This window comes from Hemicordylus capensis, chromosome 2 (genome assembly GCF_027244095.1).
Source record: "Hemicordylus capensis ecotype Gifberg chromosome 2, rHemCap1.1.pri, whole genome shotgun sequence".
In the NCBI taxonomy this organism is placed as follows: Eukaryota; Metazoa; Chordata; class Lepidosauria; order Squamata; family Cordylidae; genus Hemicordylus; species Hemicordylus capensis.
In genome coordinates, this window is record NC_069658.1 from 250,427,319 (window position 1) to 250,454,746 (window position 27,428).

Below are 27,428 nucleotides of genomic sequence, written 5' to 3' on the forward strand. Positions count from 1 at the left end.
ATTCAGCATACATGCGGGGAAAGAATCACCAAGGATGTCAAACACAGACATTTTAAATTTCAAAAGAGGAAACTTCTCCAAAATGAGGAGTATGGTGAAAAGAAAGCTGAGGGGGAAAATCAGGAGAGTCACTTCGCTCCAGAGTGCATGGCGTTTACTCAAAACCACAATACTAGAAGCCCAGTTAGATTGTATACCCAAAAGGAGGAAAGGTGCCACTAAGTCCAGGAGGATGCCAGCATAGTTAACGGGTACCGTCAAGGAAGCCATAAAAGGGAAGAAGACTTCCTTCCGAAATTGGAAGGCCTGTCCAAACGAAGAGAACAGAAAGGAACACAAACTGGCAAAAGAAATGCAAGGTGACAATAAGGGAGGCAAAAAGAGAGTTTGAGGAACATTTAGCCAAAAGTATCAAGGGGAATAACAAAAGCTTCTTTAAGTACATCAGAAGCAGGAAACCTGCCAGGGAGGCGGTTGGGCCATTAGACAATGAGGGAGTGAAAGGGATTATTAAGGAGGATATGGAGGTTGCAAAGAAACTGAATGAGTTCTTTGCGTCTGTCTTCACGGCAGAGGATACTGAGCATATACCTGTTCCTGAACCAGGCTTTTTAGGGATGGAGGCTAGAGAGCTGAGTCTGATAGAAGTGACAAGGGATGATGTTCTAAACTGTCTGGAAAAACTGAAAGCTAACAAATCACCAGGGCCGGATGGCATCCATCCAAGAGTCCTCAAAGAACTCAAATGTGAAATTGCCGACCTCCTTGCTAGAATATTTAACTTATACCTGAAATCGGGCTCTGTACCAGAGGACTGGAGAGTAGCAAATGTAACACCGATTTTCAAAAAGGGATCCAGGGGCGATCCGGGAAATTACAGGCCGGTTAGCCTAACGTCCGTTCCGGGCAAATTGATGGAAAGCATCCTCAAGGATAAAATTGTAAAGCACCTAGAAGAACAGGCCCTGCTGGGAGTGAGCCAGCATGGCTTCCGCAAAGGTAAATCTTGCCTCACCAACCTTTTGGACTTCTTTGAGAGTGTCAACAAGTATGTGGATAAAGGTGATCCAGTTGACATAGTCTACCTGGACTTCCAAAAAGCTTTTGACAAAGTTCCTCATCAAAGACTCCTGAGGAAACTTAGCTGTCATGGGATAAAGGGACAAGTACATGTGTGGATTGCTAACTGGTTGAAAGACAGAAAACAGAGGGTAGGTATAAATGGAGAGTTTTCACAATGGAGGGAAGTAAGAAGTGGGGTCCCCCAGGGATCTGTACTGGGACCGGTGCTTTTTAATTTATTCATAAATGATCTAGAAGCAGGGGTAAGCAGCGATGTGGCCAAATTTGCAGATGATACCAAACTCTTCCAGGTAGTGAAATCCAAAATGGATTGTGAGCAGCTCCAAAAGGATCTCTCCAAACTGGGGGAGTGGGCGACAAAATGGCAAATGCGGTTCAATGTTAGCAAGTGTCAAGTGATGCACATTGGGACGAAAAACCCCAACTTCAAGTATATGCTGATGGGATCTGAGCTGTCGGTGACGGACCAGGAGAGGGATCTTGGGGTTCTGGTTGACAGCTCATTGAAAGTGTCGATTCAATGTGCGGCAGCTGTGAAAAAGGCAAATTCCATGCTAGGGATCATTAGGAAGGGGATTGAAAATAAAACGGCTAACATTATAATGCCCTTATACAAAATGATGGTGCAACCACACTTGGAGTACTGCGTACAATTCTGGTCACCAGATCTTAAAAAGGACATTGTTGAACTGGAGAAGGTACAGAAGAGGGCAACCAAGATGATCAGGGGCCTAGAGCACCTTTCTTATGAGGCAAGACTACAACACCTGGGGCTTTTTAGTTTAGAAAAAAGACGACTGTGGGGAGACATGATAGAGGTCTATAAAATCATGCATGGCTTGGAGAAAGTGGAGAGAGAGAGATTCTTTTCCCTCTCACACAACACTAGAACCAGGGGTCACTCCATGAAATTGATTGCCGGGAGGTCTAGGACCAACAAACGGAAGTACTTTTTCACACAACGCGTGATCTACTTGTGGAACTCTCTGCCACAGGATGTGGTGACGGCCAACAACCTGGATGGTTTTAAGAGGGGTTTGGATGACTTCATGGAGGAGAGGTCTATCAATGGCTACTAGTCAGAGGGCTGTGGGCCACCTCCAGCCTCAAGGACAGGGTGCCTCTGAGTACCAGTTGCAGGGGAGTAATGGCAGGAGAGAGGGCATGCCCTCAACTCCTGCCTGTGGCTTCCAGCGGCATCTGGTGGGCCACTGTGTGAAACAGGATGCTGGACTAGATGGGCCTTGAGCCTGATCCAGCAGGGCTGTTCTTATGTTCTTATGAAGGGGGGCGCCATTTTGTAAAATTATTATTTTTTTAAAAAAAATGGCTGCCAAAAACAAAATGGCCACCGTGCATGCTCAAATGGCCTCTGTGAGGCTCTAGGTCATGCCAGGCTTTGCAGAGGCCATTTGAGCATGCGCGGTGGCCATTTTGTTTTCAGTGGCCTTTTTTTAAAAAAAAAATTATTTTTAAAAACGGCCACTGCACATGCTCAAATGGTCCCTGCGAGTCTCTAGAGGCCAGTGGGGTGAGGGGGAATCTTTGCAAAAAAAAAAAACCCAGCCTTTAGGAAGCCCCCCAAAGGGGCTACAGGTAAAACTAATAATAATAAAAATATAATATAAGACACTGTACACATATTCAGATTGGCACTATGTACAGAGAATCAGGGCTTGTGAATACTGAGCTGACGCTTAAGAGCTAGGATTGTATTCATTTGCTCTTACTTTGCTTCTTGTGATAAGTGAGTTAAATGTGATGTCTTGCTAATATGGCTATTAATGGTGAGTTTGTCTTTGAATCAGTGTGAAACCCTTAATATTAAGGCCCACTGGGAGTTTCTTGCTCTCTTTCTCTCATTTTAACTGTCTTTCTGAAAGACTAGAATATATTCCAAGCAGTGACACAGTTTACTCTGCATATCCTTTAATTATTTACAGAGTATCTGGGAAAAGTCAAATTCTCCATTGATTTTTAAAACTTATGTAATGGTGATGCTACAATGCATAGTAGAGAATTAGACAGGCACTTCTGTTTAGTTTTCCAAGTACATCTCCACATAGTATTTGGGTATTTCATGAGCCCCCATATACTGAAATTTGTAGTTTTCCAGCATTTTTTGGTCTGGCTAAGTCCACTGCTAAATAGTTTTTGAAATATTAAAAGATTAATGAGCTTGACTTGTATTTTTCAGCTGATATTATGGTAAAGTTATCTGAAAGATGGGCGTCAGATGCTTGGACAGGGGGTGCAATTTCAGTGTTTGCCCTAGGCGCTATTTTCCCTAGATACGCCTCTGGTTGTGGGCCATAGGAAGCTGCCTTCTAGCAAGTCAGACCATTGGTCCATCTAGGTCAGTATTGTCTACGGACAGGCAGCGGCTTCTCCAAGGTTGCAGGCAGGAATCTCTCTCAGCCCTACCTTGGAGATGCTGCCAGGGAGGGAACTTGGAACCTGGAGATGCTGTTCCCAGAGCGGCCCCATCCCCTAAAGGGAATATCTTACAGCAGGGTTTCTTAACCTTGGGCCCCCAGATGTTGTCGCACTACAACTCCCAGAATCCTCAAGCAAAAGCCATTGCAACTGAGGATTCTGGGAGTTGTAGTCCAACAACAACTGGGGGCCCAAGGTTAAGAAACCCTGTCTTACAGTGCTCACATCACATGTGGTCTCCCATTCAAAATGGAAATCAGGACGGACCCTGCATTAGCAAAGGGGACAAGGCATGCTTGCTACAAGACCAGCTCTCCTTTTGATGACTTTGGGACACTGTCCCAGCAGTAGGCGTCCATTCTCTGGCTTCCCTTCCTGCCTTTAAGAAGCCACTAAAGGCCTTGTTTATTCAGGCCTTTGCCCCTTAAGGACATAGGAAAACAGGAAGCGGCCTTACACTGAGTCCACACTATTGGCAGTGGCTCTCCAAGGTTTCAGGCAGGAGTCTTTCCCAGTCCCACCTGGAGATGCCAGGGACTGAACCTGGGACCTTCTGCATGCAAGCACTGTTGGAGATGGAGTTCCAGACAGAGGCGTATCTAGGGAAATTAGCGCTTAGGGCAAACACTGAAATTGCGCCCCCTGTCCAAGCATCTGACACCCATCTTTCAAATAACTTTACCATCATATCAGCTGAAAAATACAAGTCAATCTCGTTAATCTTTTAATATTTCAAAAACTATTTAGCAGTGGGCTTAGCCAGACCAAAAAATGCTGGAAAACTACAAATTTCAGTATGTGGGGGCTCATGAAATACCCAAATACTATGTGGAGATGTACTTGGAAAACTAAACAGAAGTGCCTGTCTAATTCTCTACTATGCATTGTAGCATCACCATTACATAAGTTTCAAAAATCAATGGAGAATTTGACTTTTCCCAGATACTCTGTAAATAATTAAAGGATATGCAGAGTAAACTGTGTCACTGCTTGGAATATATTCTAGTCTTTCAGAAAGACAGTTAAAATGAGAGAAAGAGAGCAAGAAACTCCCAGTGGGCCTTAATATTAAGGGTTTCACACTGATTCAAAGACAAACTCACCATTAATAGCCATATTAGCAAGACATCACATTTAACTCACTTATCACAAGAAGCAAAGTAAGAGCAAATGAATACAATCCTAGCTCTTAAGCGTCAGATCAGTATTCACAAGCCCTGATTCTCTGTACATAGTGCCAATCTGAATATGTGTACAGTGTCTTATATTATATTTTTATTATTATTATTTTACCCATAGCCCCTTTGGGGGGCTTCCTAAAGGCTGGGGGGGGTTGCAAAGATTCCCCCTCACCCCACTGGCCTCTAGAGACTCGCAGGGACCATTTGAGCATGTGCAGTGGCCGTTTTTAAAAATAATCTTTTTTTTTTTTTAAAAAGGCCACTGAAAACAAAATGGCCACTGCGCATGCTCAAATTGCCTCTGCAACGCCTGGCATGACCTAGAGCCTCACAGAGGCCATTTGAGCATGCACGGTGGCCATTTTGTTTTTGGCAGCCATTTTTTAAAAAAAATTACTTTTACAAAATGGCGCCCCCCTTCAAGTGGCACCCGGGGCACGTGCCCTGCCTGCCCTACCCCTAGATATGCCCCTGGTTCCAGACAAGTGCATCGACCTTTTGCACCACCTATCCTAATGACCACTAGGGGCATTGGGAGTAGAGATAATGAGTAAGGGTCTCCCTGACTGTTCTACCTGTTCCTACTCTATGACCCCTGATCTTCCGCACTTCCTGTGCTGAGTCACAATCCTTCCTTTCCTCCTAGAGAGCAGATGGAAACATCTCTCTCTCCTTACCTATCCATTATGTAGTCCTTTAATTAGGTTTAGGTCTTTCCTATCTAAGTGTATTTAACCAATAAATATTTAGTATTTAGTTCTACAAGGATCTCCGTGTGTTTTCTCTAAATAGCTGCAACAACTAAACCATCCTCTGCTACCTACTCTGTAACTGGAGTGTGTGCTCATTCCTTAGTGCTCTGCTGTTTCACCTATTGAGGGTAAAAATTAACAACCTCTAACAAGCACATGCTCTTCCACTGAGCTATGGTCTCATCCCCTAAGAGCAATATATTACAGCAGACAGTGCTCACATGCGGTTCTCCATCCAAATGCAAGCCAGGGCAGACCCTGCTTAGCAAAGGGGACAATTCATGCTTACTACTGCAAAACTGGCTCTCTTCCCTGCAGCGGCTACTGGTCTTTTGCTGTTCTGTTGCTGTCTATTATGGCTGCTGCTCTCATCGCTGTAATGTTATGGTTTGTATTGTTGGTTGTTTTAATGTTATTATTATCTTATTTTTACGTATTTCCCTACTGTATTCTAACTTTTATAAGCCACTTTGGGGTAAATTTATGAAAGGCAGTTTAGGAATTTAACTATAAATAAGAACAAAATAAATGGCTCTGAGCTGTCACATAGTGCCCCAGTTGGCTGACCCCTGACATTGGCCCTGCTTCAAGTCCTCCCCAACCCCAGGCAAGCTGTGGTGTTTCTCAGTGGCAAGGGGGATATTCTGCACATGCTCAGATGCACTGTTTCCTTCTTATTAACAATTCAGGCTCAACTGATGCCCTGCTGACAACGTACTGTACACGGACATTATTTCCTCTACACAGGATGCAAAGATTCCCTTCCCCCAGGGGACAGCATGAATAGCTGTGTCTCCCCTTACCTTCAAATTAATTTTTTCCGCACTGTTGGGCTGAAGGTTGAATTGCACTTCGTTGGAGCACATCATGGCATTATTCTCGTTCTGAAAGTAGACTATGCCGGAGAGCCCGGATTCCTCAACCTGAAGCACAACTCCAACCTCCACCCCCACTGTCACGACGCTGGGGGCTACCATCAACAGCCTGCAAAGTAGGAAAGAGCAGTGGTATGATCCAGTTGGACCCACACAGCCTCACTCCTCATCCAGATTATTATGCATTTTGCAGGCTTGGAGAAGAGAGACATTCATGTTGGGAGGAAAAGCATTATTATATTTGGGGATATATACACATTTACTGTATGCATTTATATATTGACTTCAGAAATAAGTAAAAACTTTTGCTGCCTTGTTCTTATGATGTTAGCAGAAATTGCGTTCTTTCACAGCAGCTGCAGTGTCCTCTGGTGGATTAAGTCCTTAGATTTGCAGGCAGGTGTTTCATGGTGGAGCCGGTGAGAAAAGAGACTTGGGCAGTTTTTCTTTGTCCCAAACCTCTTTGGATCGGCTGAAATTGGACTCAGTCTCAAGACAGAAGGGGAGTGGGGAAAGAAATGTGGGAGAGTATGTTGAGTTAAATGTCGTCCAACTGTTTCTTTTAATGCATATCTGCCTAAATATACTTATAAATTTTGTTTTATATCTTGAAGCTCTTGCAAATTCAGGCTCAAGTGCTATTGAGGCCCTTAAGAACTCACATGTTATACAACTAACATAGGAACATAGGAAGCTGCCACATACTGAGTCAGACCATTGGTTTATCTAGCTCAGTATTGCCTTTACAGACTGGCAGAGGCTTCTCCAAGGTTGCAGGCAGGAACCTCTCTCAGCCCTATCTTGGAGATGCCAGGGAGGGAACTTGAAACCTTCTGCTCTTCCCTATGGCGGATTAATGTAGTAGCAAATGTAGCATTTGCTACAGGCCCCGTGTTTTCGAGGGCCCCGCATGCCCGGCTTACAACTGGGAATTAAAGTTAAAACTTTACTTGTTTTATTTGGTCCATGTTAGATAAAATATTCCTTTTCCACTAAATGTGCCTTTTAAGAGAAGGCCCAGCACAGCATCTGTCCAGTGGCTGTTGCTGGTGCCTACCACATTTTTCTTTTTAGGGTGTGTGAGCCCTTTGGAGACAGAGAATCATCTATCCACTCTTTATTTTTCTATGTAAACCACTTTGAGAATTTTGATTGGAAAACGGTATAAAAATGTTCACTGTTGTAGTAAGTGTGAGTTTGTGGCTTGGTCTCCCATACTCCAAAATATAGCAAATGAAAAAACTGAATTACTTTACTATGCAAGTAAATAATTTATGTTTTAATATTTATGTGCATTTTAAAAAAAATTTAGGACCTCTTTATAACATATGCTACAGACCCCGCACTAGCTTAATCCGGCCCTGGCTCTTCCCAGAGCTGCGGCTCCATCCCCTGAGGGGAAGATCTTACAGTGCTCACACTTCTAGTCTCCCATTCATTTGTAACTAGGGTGGACCCTGCTTAGCTCAAGGGACAAGTCTTGCTTACTACCACAAGACCTCATCTCCTATCTCCTCCCATATTTAACAAGAAAGTCAAATAGCTGAGCAGATACTCAAAGTTGCTCAGTCTCTTATGGTCTGGATGCACTTGTGCAACCAAGATAGTGGATAGCTTTGCATCATTCCCTGCAATGTATGTGGTTAGAGCCAGAGGTTTCACTGCTGGAGGAGGCATGCCACAGTTGCAGGGGTGCACCTTGTTGTACCAGTGCAACACTAGTCTGGAATGCAAGCTCCAAATTTAGCACAATTAACTAGCGCAACACATCAACACAGAAACATAGGAAGCTGCCTTATACCGACTCAGGCTTTTCCATTGAGCTCAGTATTGTCTACCCAGACTGGCGGCAACTTCTCCAAGGTTGCAGGCAGGAGTCTCTCTCAGCCCTATCTTGGAGATGCCAGGGAGGGGACTTGGGACCTTCTGCATGCAAGCATTCAGATGCTCTTCCCAGAGCAGCCCCATCCCCTAAGGGGAATATCTTGCAGTGCTCACATATGGTCTCCCATTCAAATGCAAACCAGAGCAGTGGCTGGTTTGAAGGTGACTGGCAGCGGCTTCTCCAAGGTTATAGGCAGGAGTCTCTTTCACAGAGATGCCAGGGAGGGAAGTTGGGACCTAGATGCTCTTTCCAGAGTGGCTCCATTCCTAGTATCTACAGTGCTCACGCATGTAGTCTCCCATTCATATGCAACCAGGGCAAGCCCTGCTTAGCAAGGGGGACAAGTCATGCTTGCTACCATAAGATCAGCTCTCCTTCCCTAATGCAACATCCTTCCATTAGTGCAACATGTGCCTGTCATCCAGCAGTTCTAATAATGACTAGCAGCCCTGAGAGCTGAAGGGAATTTCCCTGTTCAGTGGCACTGCAGTATGCATCTGAATATCAGAGGCTGAGAGAGCAAACAGGGGAAGCTTGCTGCCTTCGTCCCTTCTTTAGGAGTTTCCCAGAGGCCTCTGGCTGACCCCTGTTGGGGGCAAAGCCTTAATCTAGCGAATTTCTTTCTCTGTTACAGCCTGCCTTTTAAAAATTAAACCAAGAAAATATTGTGGAGAATTACACATTTCCACAGTTTCGTAATACAGATATTGGCTGAAGTCAGTGTAAACAAAGTGCTGTGGCTTAGCTTCATGTTCTGGTCATGAGTCCTTGATATCATCCAATCATTGCAATTTTGGAATTTCCAGTATTGCAGAAGCTGATGACTTGCGTTTTTAAAAGAAAACTTTTTTGGAAGAAAAAAAATCATTTTTGGCAAATCCTGCCACATACGTATAAACATTCCACATGGTGATCTGGAGATCCTTCAGCACAAACCTTGGGCCTGATCCACAATTTCACTGCTCTGTGAATAATACACATGGTACAATAACTTAAACACCGAGACAGAATAAATAAAAAATTAATATAAAAAGTAGATACTATGTAAAATAAACATAATTTACAAATAATACTAAATGAAACATTGTAAATAGATTGTTAAATTTTAAAAAAATAGCAATATTGAACGAGGCTGATAGAAATAACTTTCTACCTATTATCTAAGGAGCTTAACAGTGACAGCATGTATTCATTTACATCACATTCTTGCAACTTGCTTGGGAGTTCAGGATATTTTACATGAAATGTACTATTATTATTATTATATTATATTTTATTTTATTTTATTTTACATTTATATCCCACTCTTCCTCCAAGGAGCCCAGAGTGATGTACGTGGTTATATTTTTTCTCACATAGGTTAAGCTGAGAGATACGACTAGCCCAGAGTCACCCTGTGAGTTTCATGGCTAAATGAGGATTTGAACTCGGATCTCCCCAGTCCTACTCCAACACTCTAACCACTACACAACACTGGCTCCATACTTTACCATAAGATATGGTAATATAATTCAAGAGTCTGTTTTTTTTAAGGTTATATCCTATCTAATAAAAGGCTTGGTGTCCGTCCGTGGACGGACACCAAGCGTGTGTCCGTGCCTCCCTGGCCTCTTCTGGGCATGCGCGAAGCGCATGGCCAGGAGCCAGGGAGGCAGGACCGCCAGCACCCGGCGGCCATCTTGGGCGGCCAGAAGCGGCCGCCCCGAAGAAGCCGGGTAAGCGGCGGCGGGGGACACTGGTCGAGGCGGCGGCAAAGCCGCCGCCTCAGCCAGAGGAGGCGGCGCGGCCGAGGAGGCGGCAGAGCCATGGCCGAGGCCTGGCCGTGCCGCCGCTTACCCGGCTTCTTCGGGGCGGCCGCTTCTGGCCGCCCAGGATGGCCGCCGGACGAGGCGGCAGACAAAACAATGCGGCGGTGGGCCCGGGCAGCGGTGGGCCAGGCCGGAGCCGCGGTGGGTGGCGGGCCCAGCCGGAGCCGCAGGCGGCGGTAGGTGGCGGGCCCGGCCGGAGCCGCGGGCGGCGGTGAGTGGCAGGCCCGGCCGGAGCCCCGGGCACCGGGGGGTGGCGGGAGAGGGAATGGCGGCGAATGTCTGGAGCGCAGAGCTCCACTAGTGCCCGTAAACCAACGGGCTACAAAACCACAAGTATATATATATATATATATATAGAGAGAGAGAGAGAGAGAGAGAGAGAGAGAGAGAGATGTATAGTGGTTAGTGGGTTAGAGTGCTGATCTAGGACCAGAGTTACCTGCGTTCAGCCATGAAACTCACTGGATTACTCTGAGCTAGTCACTTGTCTTTCAGCATAATTTACCCCACATGCTTGTTATGAAAACAAACAAAGTACACCTCTTTGAGCTCCTTGGACGAAGAGCAGGATATACATATAATAAGTATATTATAGATAGATGTATATTTACAGGTAGAAGGTAGGGTTGCCAAACCTTCAGGACTGGTCCAGAGTCCCCAGGAATTAACATCATTCTCCAAGTCACTGTTAAAAGTAAACCTGAACATTTTGATGGCTTAATATTGGGGGGAAATATGGGGAGGCAAGAATCTTCAGGAATAGCTTCAGTCAGAGTTGGTGACCCTAAGCAGCAGGACTGGAGAAAATCTCTTCCTGAGACTTCCCGAGAGCAGTTGAACATAGACAACACCAGATGAAAGGAAAGGGAGGCCATTTCCACCCCTAGGCAAATAGCTTGCCCTCCTGTTGCTGGACCCCCTGTAGTTAATTGAAGGAAAGACACTCTCACATACTCAGAAGCTGACATACAGACTAACACAGCATGGGTGCTGCTAATGTTTTGCTGGTGCCTGGTGCTATGGGAGAGGGGCAATTTTTGTTTATCTCCCCTTTCCCTTGAAGCTTATGTGCCTCCTAAAAATATGTCCCTGAGGCAGGGGCATGGCTATAATTGAACAAAGGACAGGGGACAAATGACCCTAGGCCTGCTGAAGTCAGGGGGGGGGCTCTACCCCCTTGTGCCTCTCTAAAGAAAAAAGTGGGGGTCAGGGGCCCAACTCCACTTTTTGTTCTTCCAACCTTGCTATGCCTCTCTCTGAAGGCTGCATAACCCTCAGAGACATATTTTCAGGAAGCACTGTGGACTTCAAAGGGAAGGCAAGATCAAATAGTATCACCGCTCTCCCCTAACACCAGCACAGCATTAGTCTGGATGTCACCCAGAGTGTCTTTATTATCGCAAGCCAAGGAACCATGTGGCCTGAGAAGACTATTGGGGCAGCCTCTCCCACACCTTCCCAGGGTCTACTGAAGGACCTGTGTGCCCTGAAGGGAAGGGAAGGAAGGAGGGACCAGGCCAAGGAGGTCTCATACATTCTCAGTTCTTGAAAAGTCCATCAAGGGCCTGAGGCAACCCTGCTTTTCAAATCTTCTGTAACACATTTCCTTGTTTTAATATTGTAAATCCCTTTGGTGCCTTGGTCAAGGCAGAAGAGCAGTATATGTGCAATAAATAACTGAATATCAAAAGAGCCTAAATATACATAAAGAGAAGTTCCTCAAAGGCTCATTTTGATTTATGTTTAGGTTGGGAGTGTTCATATGAAACACACCATTATTTCACCTACAGAAACCTAGCACGTGGAATAAAGTTCACTCTCCCCATGGAAAGTGAACTTTGCCTTTTTTCTTTCAATACTCTCCCCTAACCCATCTTATTATTCATTTATTTAACGTATTTTTATACCGCCCAAAACTGACGTCTTTGGGCCGTTTACAACAAGATTAAAAAGTAAAACATTAATTAAAAACAAAAACATTTAAAAGCAAGAAATTTAAAACACAATTTAAAATGTTAAAACAATATTCTAAAAACAACATTAAAACAATCAAAACAATATCAGTTAAAAGCTGATTTTAAAAAATCTTGTTTTCTGGGGGTGCCACTGCCACCGAGGATCTCATCCATTGTCAAGGCTCCATTGACTTAAGATGCCAGGGAAGCATCACAACACAAAATGCCACCATACAAAATGACAACAAGCCACTCACTTTAGCAAGAAGCATTTGAAAAATTAATATATGCCAGCCATCACCATGTGGGAGAATAGTCTATTTACACATTATGTTCAAATTGCCCAATAAGCTTGTTGAGCATAGTTAGCAGAGTGTATGCTAGACATCTTTGTAACAAGCTTATTGACTGGGCAGAGCAAGATAACATCCTTAGAGACGAACAGGCTGGCTTTTGAGTTGGTCAATCTACATTGGATCAGGCCCTGGTTCTAAGACTCTTAACAATTCCTCTTCCTCATATGTGGCATTTATTGATTTCAAAGCCGCTTTTGATTCTACCCCTAGATCTCGACTCTGGAGCAAATTGGCCAATTCCTCCATAGACCCACAATTACTCTTCCTCATCCATATGCTATACAAAAACACTTTATTGAGAGTAAAGTGTAATAATAAAGGCCACTTGTCTGAACCTGTTGCTACGCAGAAGGGGGTTAAGCAAGGATGTATTCTAGCTCCCTTTCTGTTCAATTTTTACATTAATTTCTTAACCCCCCTCTTAGACAACCCTGACATCCATCAGCCTAAGCTAGCTGGTAGACCCATCCCGATTGTACTTTATGCTGATGATGCAGCCATACTATAGAGAACGCTAGTTGGTATTAGGAGGGCACTATGAAAACTCACACAGTTCTGTGAAGATGAGTCAGTAGTTATAAATACACAAGAGACGAAGGTCATGGTATTTGCCAAGAGACCAAAATAACATAAATGGCAAATGAATGGGTTCAGGGTCGAGCAGGTTAAGACCTATAAGTACCTGGGTCTAGTTTTTCATGCAAAAGGTTCATGGGGCCCACAATGTGAATACACGGCAGCAAGTGCGCAGAGGAGTGCATCTGCTGTACTCAAATTCTTTCACACTAATGGGGGACATTACATTCCTGCGGTGGTTAGGGTGTATCAGGCTAAAATCCTTGCACAAATGTTGTACGGGGTCCAGATTTGTCCCACCTGTAATTTTAAACCCTTAGAAGTGGTTCAATCTGAATTTCTTCATGCCATTTTCCAAGTCCCCAGATGCGTATCAAATGCTATCTTGTGTTTAGAAACAGGGTTGACCAGAGTTGAGGCACAGGCGTGGCTTCGTACATTTAACTACTGGCTTAAATTATATGCCTGCACCCAGGGCCTTGCCCCCTTGGTTCTGAAAGATGAGTTTCACTCATCCTGGTGCAAGAGCCTCTGTGACAATTTGGGCAGATATGGCTTCTCACTGCAATATTTATTGGCTTTGGGTCATGATGCTGCCAAAGAAATTATTAAACAGTGTGTGGCGGATATGGAGAAGCAATTGGATTTAAGTCTGGTTACCACCAGTAGTACTTAAGGTGGTTTTTCAAACTACCCCCAGCCAGCTGCATACCTCACCCACTTGACCACCTTAAATCAGTGGAGAGCCTTTTCACTGGCGTGGTTTAATGCCTTGCCTTCTGCCATTTTGGATGGCAGATTTAAGAGGAAACCACTAAGGAACCGGTTATGTCCATGTGGTTCGGGTGGCATTGAGTCTGTCTTACATGTTCTTTTACACTTTGCCTATTATAGGGGCATTCGTACTATCTGGATCGAACTGTTTTTTTAAAATAGGCCTGGCCAATCAGAAGAGTATTACATCTCCTATCTTTTGACGGATCAACATACAGTTGTCACAGCAGAGACAGCCTGTAAACCGAGACGGGAACAACTGAGTAGTTGTAACTGAGATTTTTGTATAACCTGATGTTTTGTTATCTAGTTTTACTGTTTTGATTTTGTTTTGTTTTATGCTGATTTATCATTTGGTGTGTATGTTGACTGGTCATTGACCGTAATAAATTATTACTTAAATTATGATCACACTCATATAACTAGGGTACTCTGTCCACTGGTACAGATCTGCACACAGATACAGTTGTTCACACATGATGTTGAACACAGGCACAGCAGTACACTCCCTATATAGCTTCATTCAGACATTATGCAAGGAGGACATTATGCAAAAGATGAGGCAGAATTCTGGCCCAGCACGCCAATCACTATCCACTGCTTGGAGAATGCATCTGAAGCAGCAAAGGCTGCAAGCAGGGGTGTCGCTATAATTGAGCGGATGGGTTCAAAGAATCCAGGGGCCCCAACTCCTGAGGGCCCCTCAGCTCCTATTTTCTTCATTATCTCCCTCACTCACAGGAACACAGGAACACAGGAAGCGGCCATATACTGAATCAGACCATAGGTCCATCTAGTCAGTATTGTCTACACAGACTGGCAGCGGCTTCTCCACGGTTGCAGGCAAGAATCTCTCTCAGCCCTATCTTGGAGATGCCAGGGAAGGAACTTGGAGCCTAGATGCTCTTCCCAGAGCAGCTTCATCCCCTGAGGGGAATATCTTACAGCGCTCAGACTTCTAGTCTCCCTTTCGTATGCAACCAGGGCGGACCCTGCTTAGCTAAAGGGACAAGTAATGCTTGCTACCACAAGACCAGCTTTCTTCCCAGCTCACTCCAAGGGGCCACTGGGGAGGGCAAACATGGGCCCCCTCTCCCCTAGCTACGCCCCTGGCTGCAAGCATGATGGAGGGGCACCTCTATGATCAGTGCCCAAGCACTGGAAATACCCTCCATCACAACCACTACCTTAGCCTCTTCAGACAAAAGCTGTGAGTGTGAGGAACCCACCCGGGAGGGGAGAGTGATTGATGCGCCAGGCGGGACTTTGCTGCAGTGTCCCCTGCTAACTGAGCAAAGAGGCACCTTTTAAAAGTGGTGATTCTCTTTATTGAGCAGGGGGGGAGCAACTGGCCTTATCCATCCCCAGCACAGCACCCCGCCAGAGGCTGTTGCTGGAGTCTATCTTATTTCAGATTGTGAGTCCTTTGGGAACAGTCACTTACATAATACATGTATGAGTGTATAGACATCTGTACACTGGTACAACAATATCTGAATAAGGTTAATATTTCATCAGTTTCCTTTCCAAATTCTATTTCAGATGGTGAGAAAAAGAAACCTATGCCCCAGTCTACCCATCTTAGCCTTACTTCACTCCTGCCTCTCCTGGTACCCCTCACAGTTGACTAAATTAACCATTCCCAACACCAAGAAACCTAGCATCCTCCCCCTTACCCCCAATATTCATTATTTATTTATTTAGCCCTTCTAAAAATGGCTCAGGGCAGTTTACATTAAAAATACTGTTTACAATAAATACTGTTTGCATTTTAAACTTTGTAAATATTTATTTCATGCATTTACTTTATTTCTAACCCAATTTTTCTCCAGTAAGTACCAAAGGCAGGTAGCAAACCAATAAAATCACAGTGCAAATCAAATACTCATCAAGAAATCAGCATAACTAAGTACCCCAGAATAACCAAATACCTTTTAATAAAACAATTATTAAAGCAGTGCGACCTTTTTATTGCAGAGCCCTGCACTTGATAGTTACTCAGCAAGAGGCAGAAATTCTGCAGTACAAGGAGGCACAATGAGGCAGACAGCATCACCTGTTGAATTTTTGCCCGCCAGATAGCTGTTAAAGGCACTGGAGACCCGTCTGGGGAAAAAAAAATCATTGTTACTCAGGAGAAGCCAGGATTGGAGTCCACCCTTGCCACCCATGCTCCCTTGTTTCACCTTGGAGTTTGGTGGCTCAGGGCTACCAAAGTCCCCATCCATGTTAGCCAGAGAAACAGCTGCTTTCCAGAGGACATCCCTGGGCTGTGTCTGTGCAGAGCAGAAGTCTCTTCTGAAGTGACTTTCCGTTTTGACACTGCCTGTGGATTTTATAACTATCCCTGCCGGGGGAGGGGGGGCTCGGGGGGCATGTTTACCTACTCTGAAACAAATTAATGGAAACAGGCCCTGCCTTCAAGGCAGCCGCTGGTTGAGTCAGACCCTTCGGAAGCCATCCAGAGCAACAAAGACATAGGAGTCCGTCCAGGCCTGTGACATATTGGTACAGTACCAGGTTGGAAATTCCAACTCCAACTGAAGCTATTCCTGGAGATTTCTGCCCCCCGCCCCAACCTTTTTTGCAAAATTAAGCCATTTAAAAGCTCCAGGCTTACTTTCAGTACGGGCATCAATCGTCAGTCACTTCTAAATTGATGCCAGCTTGACTCCAGGCCAAGCCCCATCAATGAAAAAGTTAGGCTTAGAGTTCTGTACCTGTCTTGAGGGATTATGCTGAGTGGTGGATCCAGCAGAAACTGGGACAGCAGTTGGCAAACAAACAAAAAAGGAACAAATGAAGAATTACTATTTTAGGTAATAAATAAGTAAACTTAGTAAGGATCTGCAAGAACCGGGTTTTGTGCACCGGTTCGGCCCCATGGGCAGTGGCAGGCCTGAAAGCAGGCAGTGGGGTCTTTTTTTAAAAGGAGAACAGGTCCTTACTTGCTCTATGCCGCCACAGGCAGCTTCCTGCTGTGGCAGCACTCCTCCCAAATACCCACGCGCAGCGCCAGCATGCACATGGCATCCACACATGCGCAGGTGCCATTTGCATGGTCAGCGATATCCCTAAAACTTAGCAGCCATAGGATAATTTGTACACTGCCTAGATATTTACATATCAGGCGGTATAAAAATATGATAGATAGATGGAAGGATAGATAGATAGATAGACAGATAGATAGATAGATAGATAGATAGATAGGGAGACAGGTTCATGTGTGGGTTGGTAACTGGTTGAAGGATAGGAAGGAACAGTGCTCTAAATGGAGGGAGGTAAGAAGTACAGATCCTTCCGTACAGATCCTTCAGGGATCTGTACTGGGACCAGTACTTTTTAATTTTTTCATAAATGATCTAGAAGTTGGGGTAAGCAGTGAAGCGGCCAGATCTGAAGCTGACACTAAATTATTTAGGGTAGTGAAATCCAAACCAGATTGTGAGGAGCTCTAAAAGGATCTCCCCAAACTGGGTGGGTGGGTAAAAAAATGGCAAATGTGGTTCAGTGTAAGCAAGTGTTTAGTGATGCATATTGGGACAAAAACCCCAAACTTCACATATACACTGATGGGGTCTGAGCTGCCAGTGACTCGCCAGGAGAGAGATCTTAGGGTCATGGTGGACAGCTCGTAGAAAGTGTCAGCTCAGTGCACAACAGCTGTGAAAAAGGCAAATTCCATGCTAGGGATCATCCGGAAGGGGATTGAAAACAGACATGCTAATATTATCATGCCCTTATACAAATCTATGGTGTGGCCACATTTGGAGTACTGCATGCAATTCTCAGGACTGGTTTGTGGGAGGAGGAGGAGTGTGGGAGGAGGAAGGCAGCTGCAAAGGAAAAGCTGAGCTCTCTCAAGTTTGGGCTCCAACCCATCTCCCCCCCTTTCATCACCCCCACAAAGAGAAAGAAGGGATCACACACACCCCTTCAAAAGGAGGGGTGGAAAGATTGGTTGTGGCAGCAGGAGCAGGAGCAGCAGCTAGGAAGCAGGGGTTGCTTCCAAGACAATGTAAGATGCTGGCAGAGGCAGAAGCAGCAGTGCCCAGGATTTATTTTATTTTTTAGTTTGGCATTGCTTTGTTTTGAGTCACATTTTTAGTGCAAGTCTTGCTACATGTTTACTGGGAAATAAGATCTTACTTCTAAGATCTTAGATGAGCTGTACATAGGAACATAGGAAGCTTCCATATACCGAGTCTGACCATTGGTCCATCTAGCTCAGTATTGTCTGCACAGACTGGCAGCGGCTTCTCCAAGGATGCAAGCAGGAGTCTCTCTCAGCCCGATCTTGGAGATGCTAGAGAGGGAACTTGGGATCTAGATGCTCTTCACAGAGCGGCTTCATTCCTAATATCTTACAGTGCTCACACATATAGTCTCCCATTCATTTGCAACCAGGGTAGACCCTGCTTAGCAAAGGGGACAAGTCATGCTTACTACTACAAGACCAGCTCTCCTCTGTTCCCCTGGTAGCATACTTGTCCTGCATGCAGAAAGTCTGGGGTTCAATCTCTGGCATCTCCACGCAGGGAGAAAAGACCCCCGTCCAAAACCCTGGAAAGCTACTGCTGTCACCAGACATTAGAGACACTAAAGAGCTAGATGAGCCAGTGGTCTGATTTGATATAAGACAGCTTATGAGTAAATAGATGTGGATTTGCCCTGCATATCTCATTGAAATCAGTGGGACTTGCTCTGAGTAAAGGACTGCACAATGTTTAAAGTCAGAGATACTTGTTCTCCAAAATTCCAGTGTTCCAGCAACACACCATCGCAATTTCAGTCTAATATGATCCAGATGTTTCATCCAGCTACCCAAACTGGAAAACAAGACACCCTTAATAGGGAAAGCTGCTCCTTCTGACTAAGAAAGTGTTGATCCTGGACTACAGATACTTAATTGCTCTCTGTGGTTACTCTCATTCTGGTAGCAATTGGGGGTGACGTTTGTTTTGCACATGCTCAGAGTTTGCTTTTGTCATTTTTCTTCATTTGTTTCCCCCCAACATATTTATATGCTGCTCTTCCAAACCATTCAAAGAAGTGTACAATAGCAACAACCCGCAACCCCCATTTAAAAAACCAAAACTATAATATTAACGTAACATCAACAAAAAAATACATTTATGCATTCCAAGTTCCACTCTCTGGAACTGCAAATAAGTTCCAGAGATGACTTGGTTAGCCCTAGGTCACATTAAACTCTGGCATAGTCCACCCCGTGAATGGAAACAAGAGGAAGAGACTCTTCTGGACTCGGAGTGATACATACTCATGCTATGCTTTGGAACCTATTCTGAGCCCACAATTAGAAGAAGTAAATATCTAAATCCCTGCCCCATTTGCCGTGTTTAGGAAAACAGACAGCTATCTGCAGCCCTAATAAAGAATACTTCACCTGTAGGTTTTTCACACATGGCCTTATGCCTGGGGTATCTGAAGAGCAAATCTACTTTGCAGCAGATTCAAGGCATTTTAATTCGAGTTGATTAGTTGATTCGAGTTGATTAGTTGATTAGATAGTCCATTTCCATAGCCATCAGCACCTCCATCAACACCTTTGGAGAAAGCAGAAGCCCCAGAGTTTTTTTCAAAAGCTGCTGGAAATAGAGGATTTTTTTTACCCGGGACATAACTCAGACTAAGCCAGAATTCGCAGCCTCCCTTTGGCCCTGTCTGTCCTGGTCCCTGATAGCCCGCAGGGAGGTCAGGTTAAATCCAGCGAATATGTGGACTGGCACACTCCAATCAGGAGTGGTTTGTGGGGTGGGGAGAGCCCTGTCTTTGAAACCTCCTGTTAACTCTTAGTGCAAATTGTTACAAGTGTCCATGAAAAGGGGTGGAAATCCAATTGTGGAGTGGAATGCTTTATCAAATCCATGGGGATTTGTGGGTAGATGAGTAGTCCTGTTCTCCAGCAGGGGTGGGGCTGTCTAGATGACCCTATGATATCATCCATGATTCAACAGCAATTTGCAGGCAATTCCCCAAAGAGCCCAGAAGATGGCAGGCATAGAGAGTGGGGAATGGGGGCTCTGGTGGTTTGCCATTAAAAGAGAAACAACAGTGGAAAATTGTTATAAAAGAAGCAGCGTTGCGATCTGAGAACAAAATTAAAATAACACATTTAGCAAGAGGGTCCCCCCCCCTTTCCCTTTTTAAGGATGTAGATGAGAATCACCAGGAACTACTGGAGAGCACAAGTTGACAGTGCAAGGAACAGGAATACTGTACAAGGAAGCTACTGCAAGGTCTCTAGGTGGGCAGCAATAGAATTGGAGCTGACCTGCTGGTGAGAAGGATTTGGAGACATGGGGCAGAGGATGGGAAGATGAGGTTGTAGCTCATGGAGAGATGAGGCCAGAACATCTGCTTGGCATGCAAAAGGTCCCAGGTTCAGTCCCTGCCACCTTCACAGTCTTTAGAGCTGTGAAAGACTGCTGCCTGAAACCTTGGAAAAACCGCTGCTAGTAAGTGTAGACAATACTGAGCTAGATGGACCAAGCCTCTGACTCAGTATAAGGCCATTTTCTAAGGGACAAGGAAACAAAGCATTCATTCCCTTGGCTTAGCACGAATGAACTATGCTTTGAGCCCCTTTAAAACCACATGGCTTTAATCTCAATCAGGGTGATTATAAAAGTTTGCTTTCTTCATTCTTTCAGTGCCCCCTTCTATATTATTTTCAGGATTTGTGTCCTCTATCAGGGTTTCTTAACCTTAGGCCCCCAGATGTTGATGGACTACAACTCCCATCATCCCCAGCCACAATGGACATGGCTGGGGATGATGGGAGTTGTAGTCCATCAACTTCTGGGGGCCCAAGGTTAAGAAACCCCATCCTATATGGTTGCCAGCTTCTGAACCAGCTCCTGCAGCTGTACCTTTAAAACACAATGCTGAAGTGAGCTCTTTGTACCCAGTTCCTTATTCATCAGAGAGGAGGAATTGTAGAGGAGCAGCCTGACTCCTTATTAATCTGTTGTATAGTGCAAGGATTCTCAGTGTTGGGTCTCCAGATGTTATTGAACTTCACCTCCCATAATCCCCATCCCCAGAGGCCTTTGGTTGGGGATTATGGAAGTTGAAGTCCAATAACATCTGGAGACCCAACACTGAGAATCCCTATGGATCCCACGCTTGTTTTAGGGTGTGCAGCATCAGTTCCTTATTCTTTTATACATACAAAATAAGCATTTCATCCCACAATAAGCTTTGGGTTACCATACCACACAGAACAGAGATCCATGAGACAGAAGCCTTATTCTCATTTTAGTCCATCACTCGTAGAGTCTGTGTACAGATCTGTACAGTTATTCACACTGTGCTGAATGCAGGTACAGCATTACACCTCCTATCTCTACCATGCTTTTGAGAGACCTGTACCCAGGTTTGCTTGTAAAATGAAGGCAGGCACAGTCATTTACACAAAAACATGTATATAGCATAATGTAAGCTGTACACTCGTACCACATAACAGGGCAGGAAAATCATGAGAATGTCAATATTGTTCAGTCTTCCACAGTAAAGCAACCTCAGATTTCAACCCAAATTTCACTTTATGTTGGTCATCCTAGTGATGTCACACTTTGCATGAGAAGAACCATACAGAAGGGAGAAATCCCTTTAGGGACCATTTTTGGCACCTCATTAGCACTATAGCGTCAGTTCAAAGGTAGCCCAGGCTGGCTAGATGGGCTTCTGAGATCTCCTGCTTTGGAGATTTTTAAGAGAAAGTTGGATGAATGTTTGTCAGGGTTTCTCTAGGGAATATCCTGTCTCAGGACTTGGAACTGGAATAATCGGAGTTTCTTCCAACTCCATGATTCTAAGATAAACTGAAGCCAGATAAACAGGATGAGCTTTGGAGATACTAGTTACACTGTTGCGGTGGGGGGTAGGGGCGAGAATCTGTTTGGGAAACTCTGGAAACTGTGCAATGGCAAAGTTAATAAATCAAAAGCTGTAAGGCTAGAGTTTTCAAACTTGGGTCCCAAAATATTGTTGGACTATGACTCTCATCATCTCTAGCCACAATAGCCTTTAGGAGTTGTTGTATGATGGGAATTTATGTGCCACAAATATTTGGGGATTCGAGATTGGGAAGATTGTTGTAAAGGCAGTCAGGCAGCTTAATACATGTTTTGGATTGCTGAAATACCTTGGAAAGTTAAAGCAATGGGAGAAAGCATCAAAGGGCAGTTAAACTAGTAAAGCTGGGAAATTCTCCTCTTAGATAACTGTTTACATAAAGGTAGGATTGTCTCTGAATTCTGCCTGAAATAGAATACAGGCATGAAAATTAGGTTTTTAGAATTCAGAAAAAACAGCACAAACAATGAGAATTATAAGCATCCATGGTTTCAAATAAACAGAACCAAAAAATCACTTTTGTTATGTATGCAGCAAAACAAGGACAAATTATTTCAAGGTATCCTCTTCTCCCATTCAATGTCTACTGAAAGGAAGCATTTCTAAAGACACATTTTCTTCAACTCACAAAATTTAAAAATCTAGAGATTACCTAAATATCCTCCCTTCACCACAAGATCCGCTTTTAAGGACAAAGAAAATTACTCCACAGTAATTAGATCGTCTAATCAGATAGACAACCTTGCAGTTGGTAATAACATACCACAAAAGGAAATAAAACTTAGAAAAATAGAATCAAATTGCAATATATTCTAGTGTTCTATTTTAGCTGTTTTCAAAAAGAGGCGGGACGACCATTCATCCCTGGTCCCAGTACGCCCTTTTGGTGTTGATCTGGAAAGAGGAGGCAGAGTTGCTGGGGCTGTGAGCTGTCTTTGGTACTCCAACCCTGGGGTTTTCCGGACTATGAGATTTGCAACAGGTAAAGCATTGCAAAGTGTGATGGAATAGTGCAACAGTTTAAAACGGAGAGTAAAGCGTTATTCAATGTTTCGTTGTAGGCCGGTGGCCATTCATATTTTCCAACCATTGCAACGTGTTTTCAAGGCAGGACTGCCTTGTGCAAATCCACCAGCAGGGGGAAGCGCCATTCCAAAAGAAAAATCTAACTTTGTCTTGCATCATTCCAGTTTTGCACGAGGAATAATGGGGAGGGGGGGTTAAAAAAAAGGGACCGTGGAGGATGTGAGGAGATCCTTTGGAGTGACCAAAAAAAGGAACTGCTTATTAGGAGGGGGAAGCAAAAGGGAATTCTGTGGTGAGCCAGGAAGGGGGATAGACAGAAACTGGTGTGCCTCCAGGAAACAAATAAAACAAACAAACAAACAAACAAGAGGGAGGATGCAGAGGGGAGACGAGCACTCCTCCAGTGAGGGCTGTGGGATTGCACAGTAGTAAATGAATCATGATTCAGTTCAATGGGCTTCCTTTTAAGTAAGTGATTGTTCTCTCTCTCTGCCCTTTGCCTTGTAGTAAGCAAGTGGGATTGCACAGAAGTAAATTACTTAGTTCAATGGGCTTCCTGTACAGTAAAAAAGTGCACAAGAAAGAGTAGGATTCAGAAATCTGCTCAGCTGCACTAGTATGAGTCTCCAGCCCAAGTAGCAAATTAAAAGGGGAATGCACAGAAGAACCCCGGAGGGGAAAAAAATAAAAATAAAAACCTCTCCGATCTCCTCCCTCCCCCTCCCCTTCTGTGTTGGGATGGAGGAAGCGAGCACGGGCCGGGGAGCGGGACGCAAAGAACTGTCCATACTGTAACATGCTGCAACGCATCAACTCAGTTGCAAGTCTCCTTACCATGGAAAAATACAGCTACTTTCCTGCAACACTAATTCCCATGTTATAGGGCCATCACACATCATTAAAATTCGAAACAAGGCAGCGGAAATATGGACGGCACCCTGCTGACAGCACAGCAAGCGCAATGTCAAAACACTGGCAATACAGAAGGGCACTTATGGGACATGTGGCAGCGTATAATCTGGAAAACGCCCCTGTGGACCTTGCGATCTTGGCCCAGCAGCAGCACACACTGCTGGGCTAAATGAGAAGGAGGAAGAGGTGGAGGAAGAAGTAGAAGCCAGAGGATGGGGACGACGACGACACCAAAATGATGCAATAGCTTTCCCAACGCTCTGAATTTCCATGACCAATTTGACACATCCGCTGAGGATGATGATATGCTAGAAATCAACCAATGAGTTGCATGGGTGAGCTGGGATTTGAACTCGGGTCTTCTACGTAAAAAACAGTCTTGAGCTAATGTATTCACTACAACAATAGATTATTGTATTGTCCCCTCTGCTAAGCAGGGTCCTCTTTAGTTTGCATTTGGATGGGCGTGAGTGCTATAAGAGAGGGTTATAGCTCAGTGGAAGAACATCTGCATGCTTCCTTGCAGAAAGGCCCAGGTTTCTTCTCTGGTATCTCCAGGAGCTTTCCCAGACAGCAGGCTTCACTGCATGGGTTTACTGCGAGGCTTTACTGTGAGTTCAAAATTGCCCCCCAAAACCATGGCAAACAGTGGATTTTTTTCCACCCGGATATAAATCAGGCTACACTCTAATGCGCACTAAAAAAAAAACCCCGAATTGTGTGCGAAGTGCTCCCTGATAGTTTGCAGGGACTTCAGGGTAAATTTGGCTGGTATGTGAACATGCACCCTCCATTCCGGAGGAGATGCGAACTAAAAGCCGGGTGTGAAAAAATTCCACGTCAGACTGGGGGAGAGTCCTGCCAGAAACCTTGGAGAGCTGCTGTCAGTCAGTGTAGATATTGATAATACTGAACCAGTGGTCTCACTGGGTATCACACAGCTTCCTACGTTCCTATGACAACTGCCTTCCAGGAGAGGATTTCTGGCTTGATGCAGAGATGCCGCCTCAGGGACCCCTTTTCCAGAACTGGGTAGCAACTTCCTGGCTGCATCAGATCCGCTGTGCTTTGTTCTTCAGGGCACGGTGCCCCCTCCCAAGTCAATGTTCCTCTCCCTTCTTACATGTTGACAGCCCTGGGTAACAGGAAATCTTTCTCCTCCCATGCATTGTGTGGGGCAGGAAACCTCCAACAATTGATACAGAGACGGCAGGAAGTCCCTTGTTCTTGAAGTGGGGGTGGCTGGGAGAAAGAAATCCTTGCACACTGTCATACAACCCATCTGCAGATATGGGGGGCTGATATGGGGCGCTCCAGGGGTGGGAGGGCATCTCAGGGACACTTCTTGATCTGGTTCTGTCCAACCGCTTGGCTTTGATTCCACACCCTTCTTGGGGCAACAGGCTTCTATCATCTTCCGGGACCACTTCAGGCGAGGAGGAGGGAGGGTCTAGGGAGGAGAGGGTGGTCTGCAAACAGGATGAAGCACCTCTGGCTATTGGCTTTGATTCCGCTCACGCGAGGTAAGTGTCAACAGACCTGTCACTTGTAGGGGGTGGAGGGCAGATCCATGACTGTCAGAGGGCTGCAAGTTAGGGTCCTTATGGTTTGTGAGTATGTTGTATGGTATCTGCTGCTTCTCTAAGATTGTCCATGGAGGCAGGGATGGGGCGATTGATAAATTATTGCGTAACGGATCTGAATATAATGAGCAATAGAGAAGGTTGGGCTAGTGCTCACAAACAACTGAGGTAGTCTTGTGGTAGCAAGCATGAATGGTCCCCTTTGCTAAGCAGGGTCTGCCCTGGTTTGCATTTGGATAGGAGGCTACATGTGAGCGCGGTCAGATATGCGAATGGGACCAGGGGTCAGTGGAAGAGCATCTGACCTCTTGCAGAAGGACCCAGGTTCCCTCCTTGGCATCCCCAGGAAGGGCTGGGGGAGGCTCTTGCCTATAATCTTGGAGAGCTGCTGCCAGTCAGTGTAGACATTACTGAGCTAGGTGGACCAATGGTCAGACTCAATATAAAGCAGCATCCAATATGCCAACCGTTTCCTGTTTCTCACTTGGGACTGCAGGTGGGGGCCGATATGACCGAATGTTCCTCTACACAAACACACTTTCTTCCTGCAAGTAGAAAGGGAGCGTCTCAAGGAAGAGGGTTAGTCTCCTACCCTCCTCACTAACATGTTAGTGTTCCGTGTGCAGGGACTTTTTTTTTTAAAGCCTTGACAAGCATCCAACCACGTGAGCCCCCCCCACAGTCCGAAGCAGGAAATTGTCCGAAGCAGTCCGAAGCAGAAACTTCGCAGTCCGAAGCAAACTGCCCCCAAACAGGATTGCCACCTGCTTATGCTGTTTGGGAGACATACAAGGATGGCCCACGGTCTTGCCGTGTCTGAGGCGAGGCCCCAAATACTGCCTTGCCCCATGTCCCTGGTGGGGACCAGCCCCCCCAAACAACCCTTACAAGCTTTAAAAGTGGGGCAGGGAGGAAGGAAAGCTGCCAGCATCTGCCTCTTCTTTCCTTCGTGCAAGCTTTTCAAGAGGCACTCCAACTTTCTTTGCAAGAGGCACTCTTTGCAAAGTGTGCAGGAATCAGATTGGAACCAAAGAGGTGTGCCAAAAGCAGTGGCAAGGGAGGGAGGGGGCATTTTGCCAGTTGCCTCCCTGGTTGCACCCCAGTAATAATCTGCTGCCTGGGACCTTGCCTGATGAAAGGGCTGCCCCTGGAGAAGCAGGGCCTGCTGATTGCTCCTCCAGCTGTGACATCATTGCTTCGTCTCCCTACCAGGTTTATCCTGCACCAGAGCCCCCTGCAAGAATGGAGGAACCTGTGTGAGACACTCCAACGAAACCTTTTCCTGCCTGTAAGTTAGAATTCCCCCCCCCAGGTTTTTTTCACTATTATGTGGGGGGAGGGGAGGAGTTGCGGGGGAGGAAGACTTCTCCAATGCCTTTAAAACTGTACGACAGGCAGAAAATCGACAGGTGCAGATTTGCACCTTCAAGTCTTTCTGTGCAGGAAGAGCGGCACCTGTGCCCATTATATACAGGGCTATGTCAAGAATTCCACAAGTGTGGTTTTCCCATCACACCATTTCCATGTTGGGGGAAGCTACACTGGTTGAATTGTCCCCCCCCCCAAGTACCATATTTACCCAAATAGAAGGTGACTCTGAATGTAAGACGATGTCTTGAGGCTTTTCAGACAGCAGGCTTTACTGCAAATTCGGGGCATAACCGATACTCCGACACAAAAGAGTCTGAATATCATTTTTTTACCCTGGAGCAATCCCACACAGGGACTTTACGCCAAATCTCCACTGGGAGGCAAATTGTGTGTTCTTATTACAGCCAGATTCCCACTGAGGTCTGTTCAATGTCTTTGGAAGCACCCCACGCACAATTCAGGATTTTCCTGCTGGATTTCAGCTCACCCTGGTTTATATCTGGCTTTTTAAAATGCTGGTTTTCAGCAAAATTTCCTGGAAAATGCGATGCAAAGAGCTGATATGAGTCTTTAAATTTACATGATAAGAGCAAGTCACACCTATGGAATACAAAAGCAAAGCTGCCTTGCCTTAGACCCTGCGGCAAAGAGTTGAAAACCCAGTTTTCAGACTTTTTGTTCTTTGAAAGTTTTTAAAGGAGGTAGATCTGGGAGAAGGATTTGCAATCTTTTGCAGACACAAACATTTCCTTGCATGTCATCCAAGCTGGGATGGGGCTGCAGAAGCAGAGGCGATGCTGTAGGAGGGCTGACACATTATCTCCTGTTTACACAGTCAGAGAGGTGTTATTGACTGGTTTGTTTTTATCCAGACACCGAGTCCTTCCCAAGGACCTGGGATGGCTGAATTTTATTATCAATGTTGTTGTGGTTATGATAGATATCGTCGCAGAATATAGGCTGTTCCCAGTAAA

General features: G+C 45.2%; 2 protein-coding genes across 8 annotated transcripts in view; one reads left to right on the plus strand and one right to left on the minus strand.

The window, feature by feature from the left end:
- Positions 1–11,319, minus strand: part of LOC128343034 (complement C4-like) — a 92,877-nt gene extending 81,558 nt beyond the window's left edge. The window contains exons 1-2 of one of the 7 annotated variants that reach the window (XM_053291379.1): positions 11,261–11,319; positions 6,256–6,436 (exon numbers count right to left, since the gene is read on the minus strand). In XM_053291379.1, coding sequence (XP_053147354.1) covers positions 6,256–6,436; positions 11,261–11,304 — 225 coding nt within the window. In that variant the 5' untranslated portion in view covers positions 11,305–11,319. Of the gene's footprint in view, positions 1–6,255; positions 6,437–6,639; positions 7,460–9,365; positions 9,413–10,631; positions 10,923–10,974; positions 11,004–11,260 lie in introns of those variants that run through there. The other 6 variants (XM_053291382.1, XM_053291384.1, XM_053291383.1 and 3 more) reach the window with 6 other exon arrangements.
- A 13,613-nt stretch (positions 11,320–24,932) lies between these two features.
- The window catches only part of NOTCH4 (notch receptor 4), a 50,625-nt gene continuing 48,129 nt past the window's right edge, over positions 24,933–27,428 (plus strand). Inside the window, exons 1-2 of the mRNA XM_053291702.1 lie at positions 24,933–25,023; positions 26,296–26,371. Coding sequence (XP_053147677.1) covers positions 24,981–25,023; positions 26,296–26,371 — 119 coding nt within the window. The 5' untranslated portion in view covers positions 24,933–24,980. The remainder of the gene's footprint in view (positions 25,024–26,295; positions 26,372–27,428) is intronic.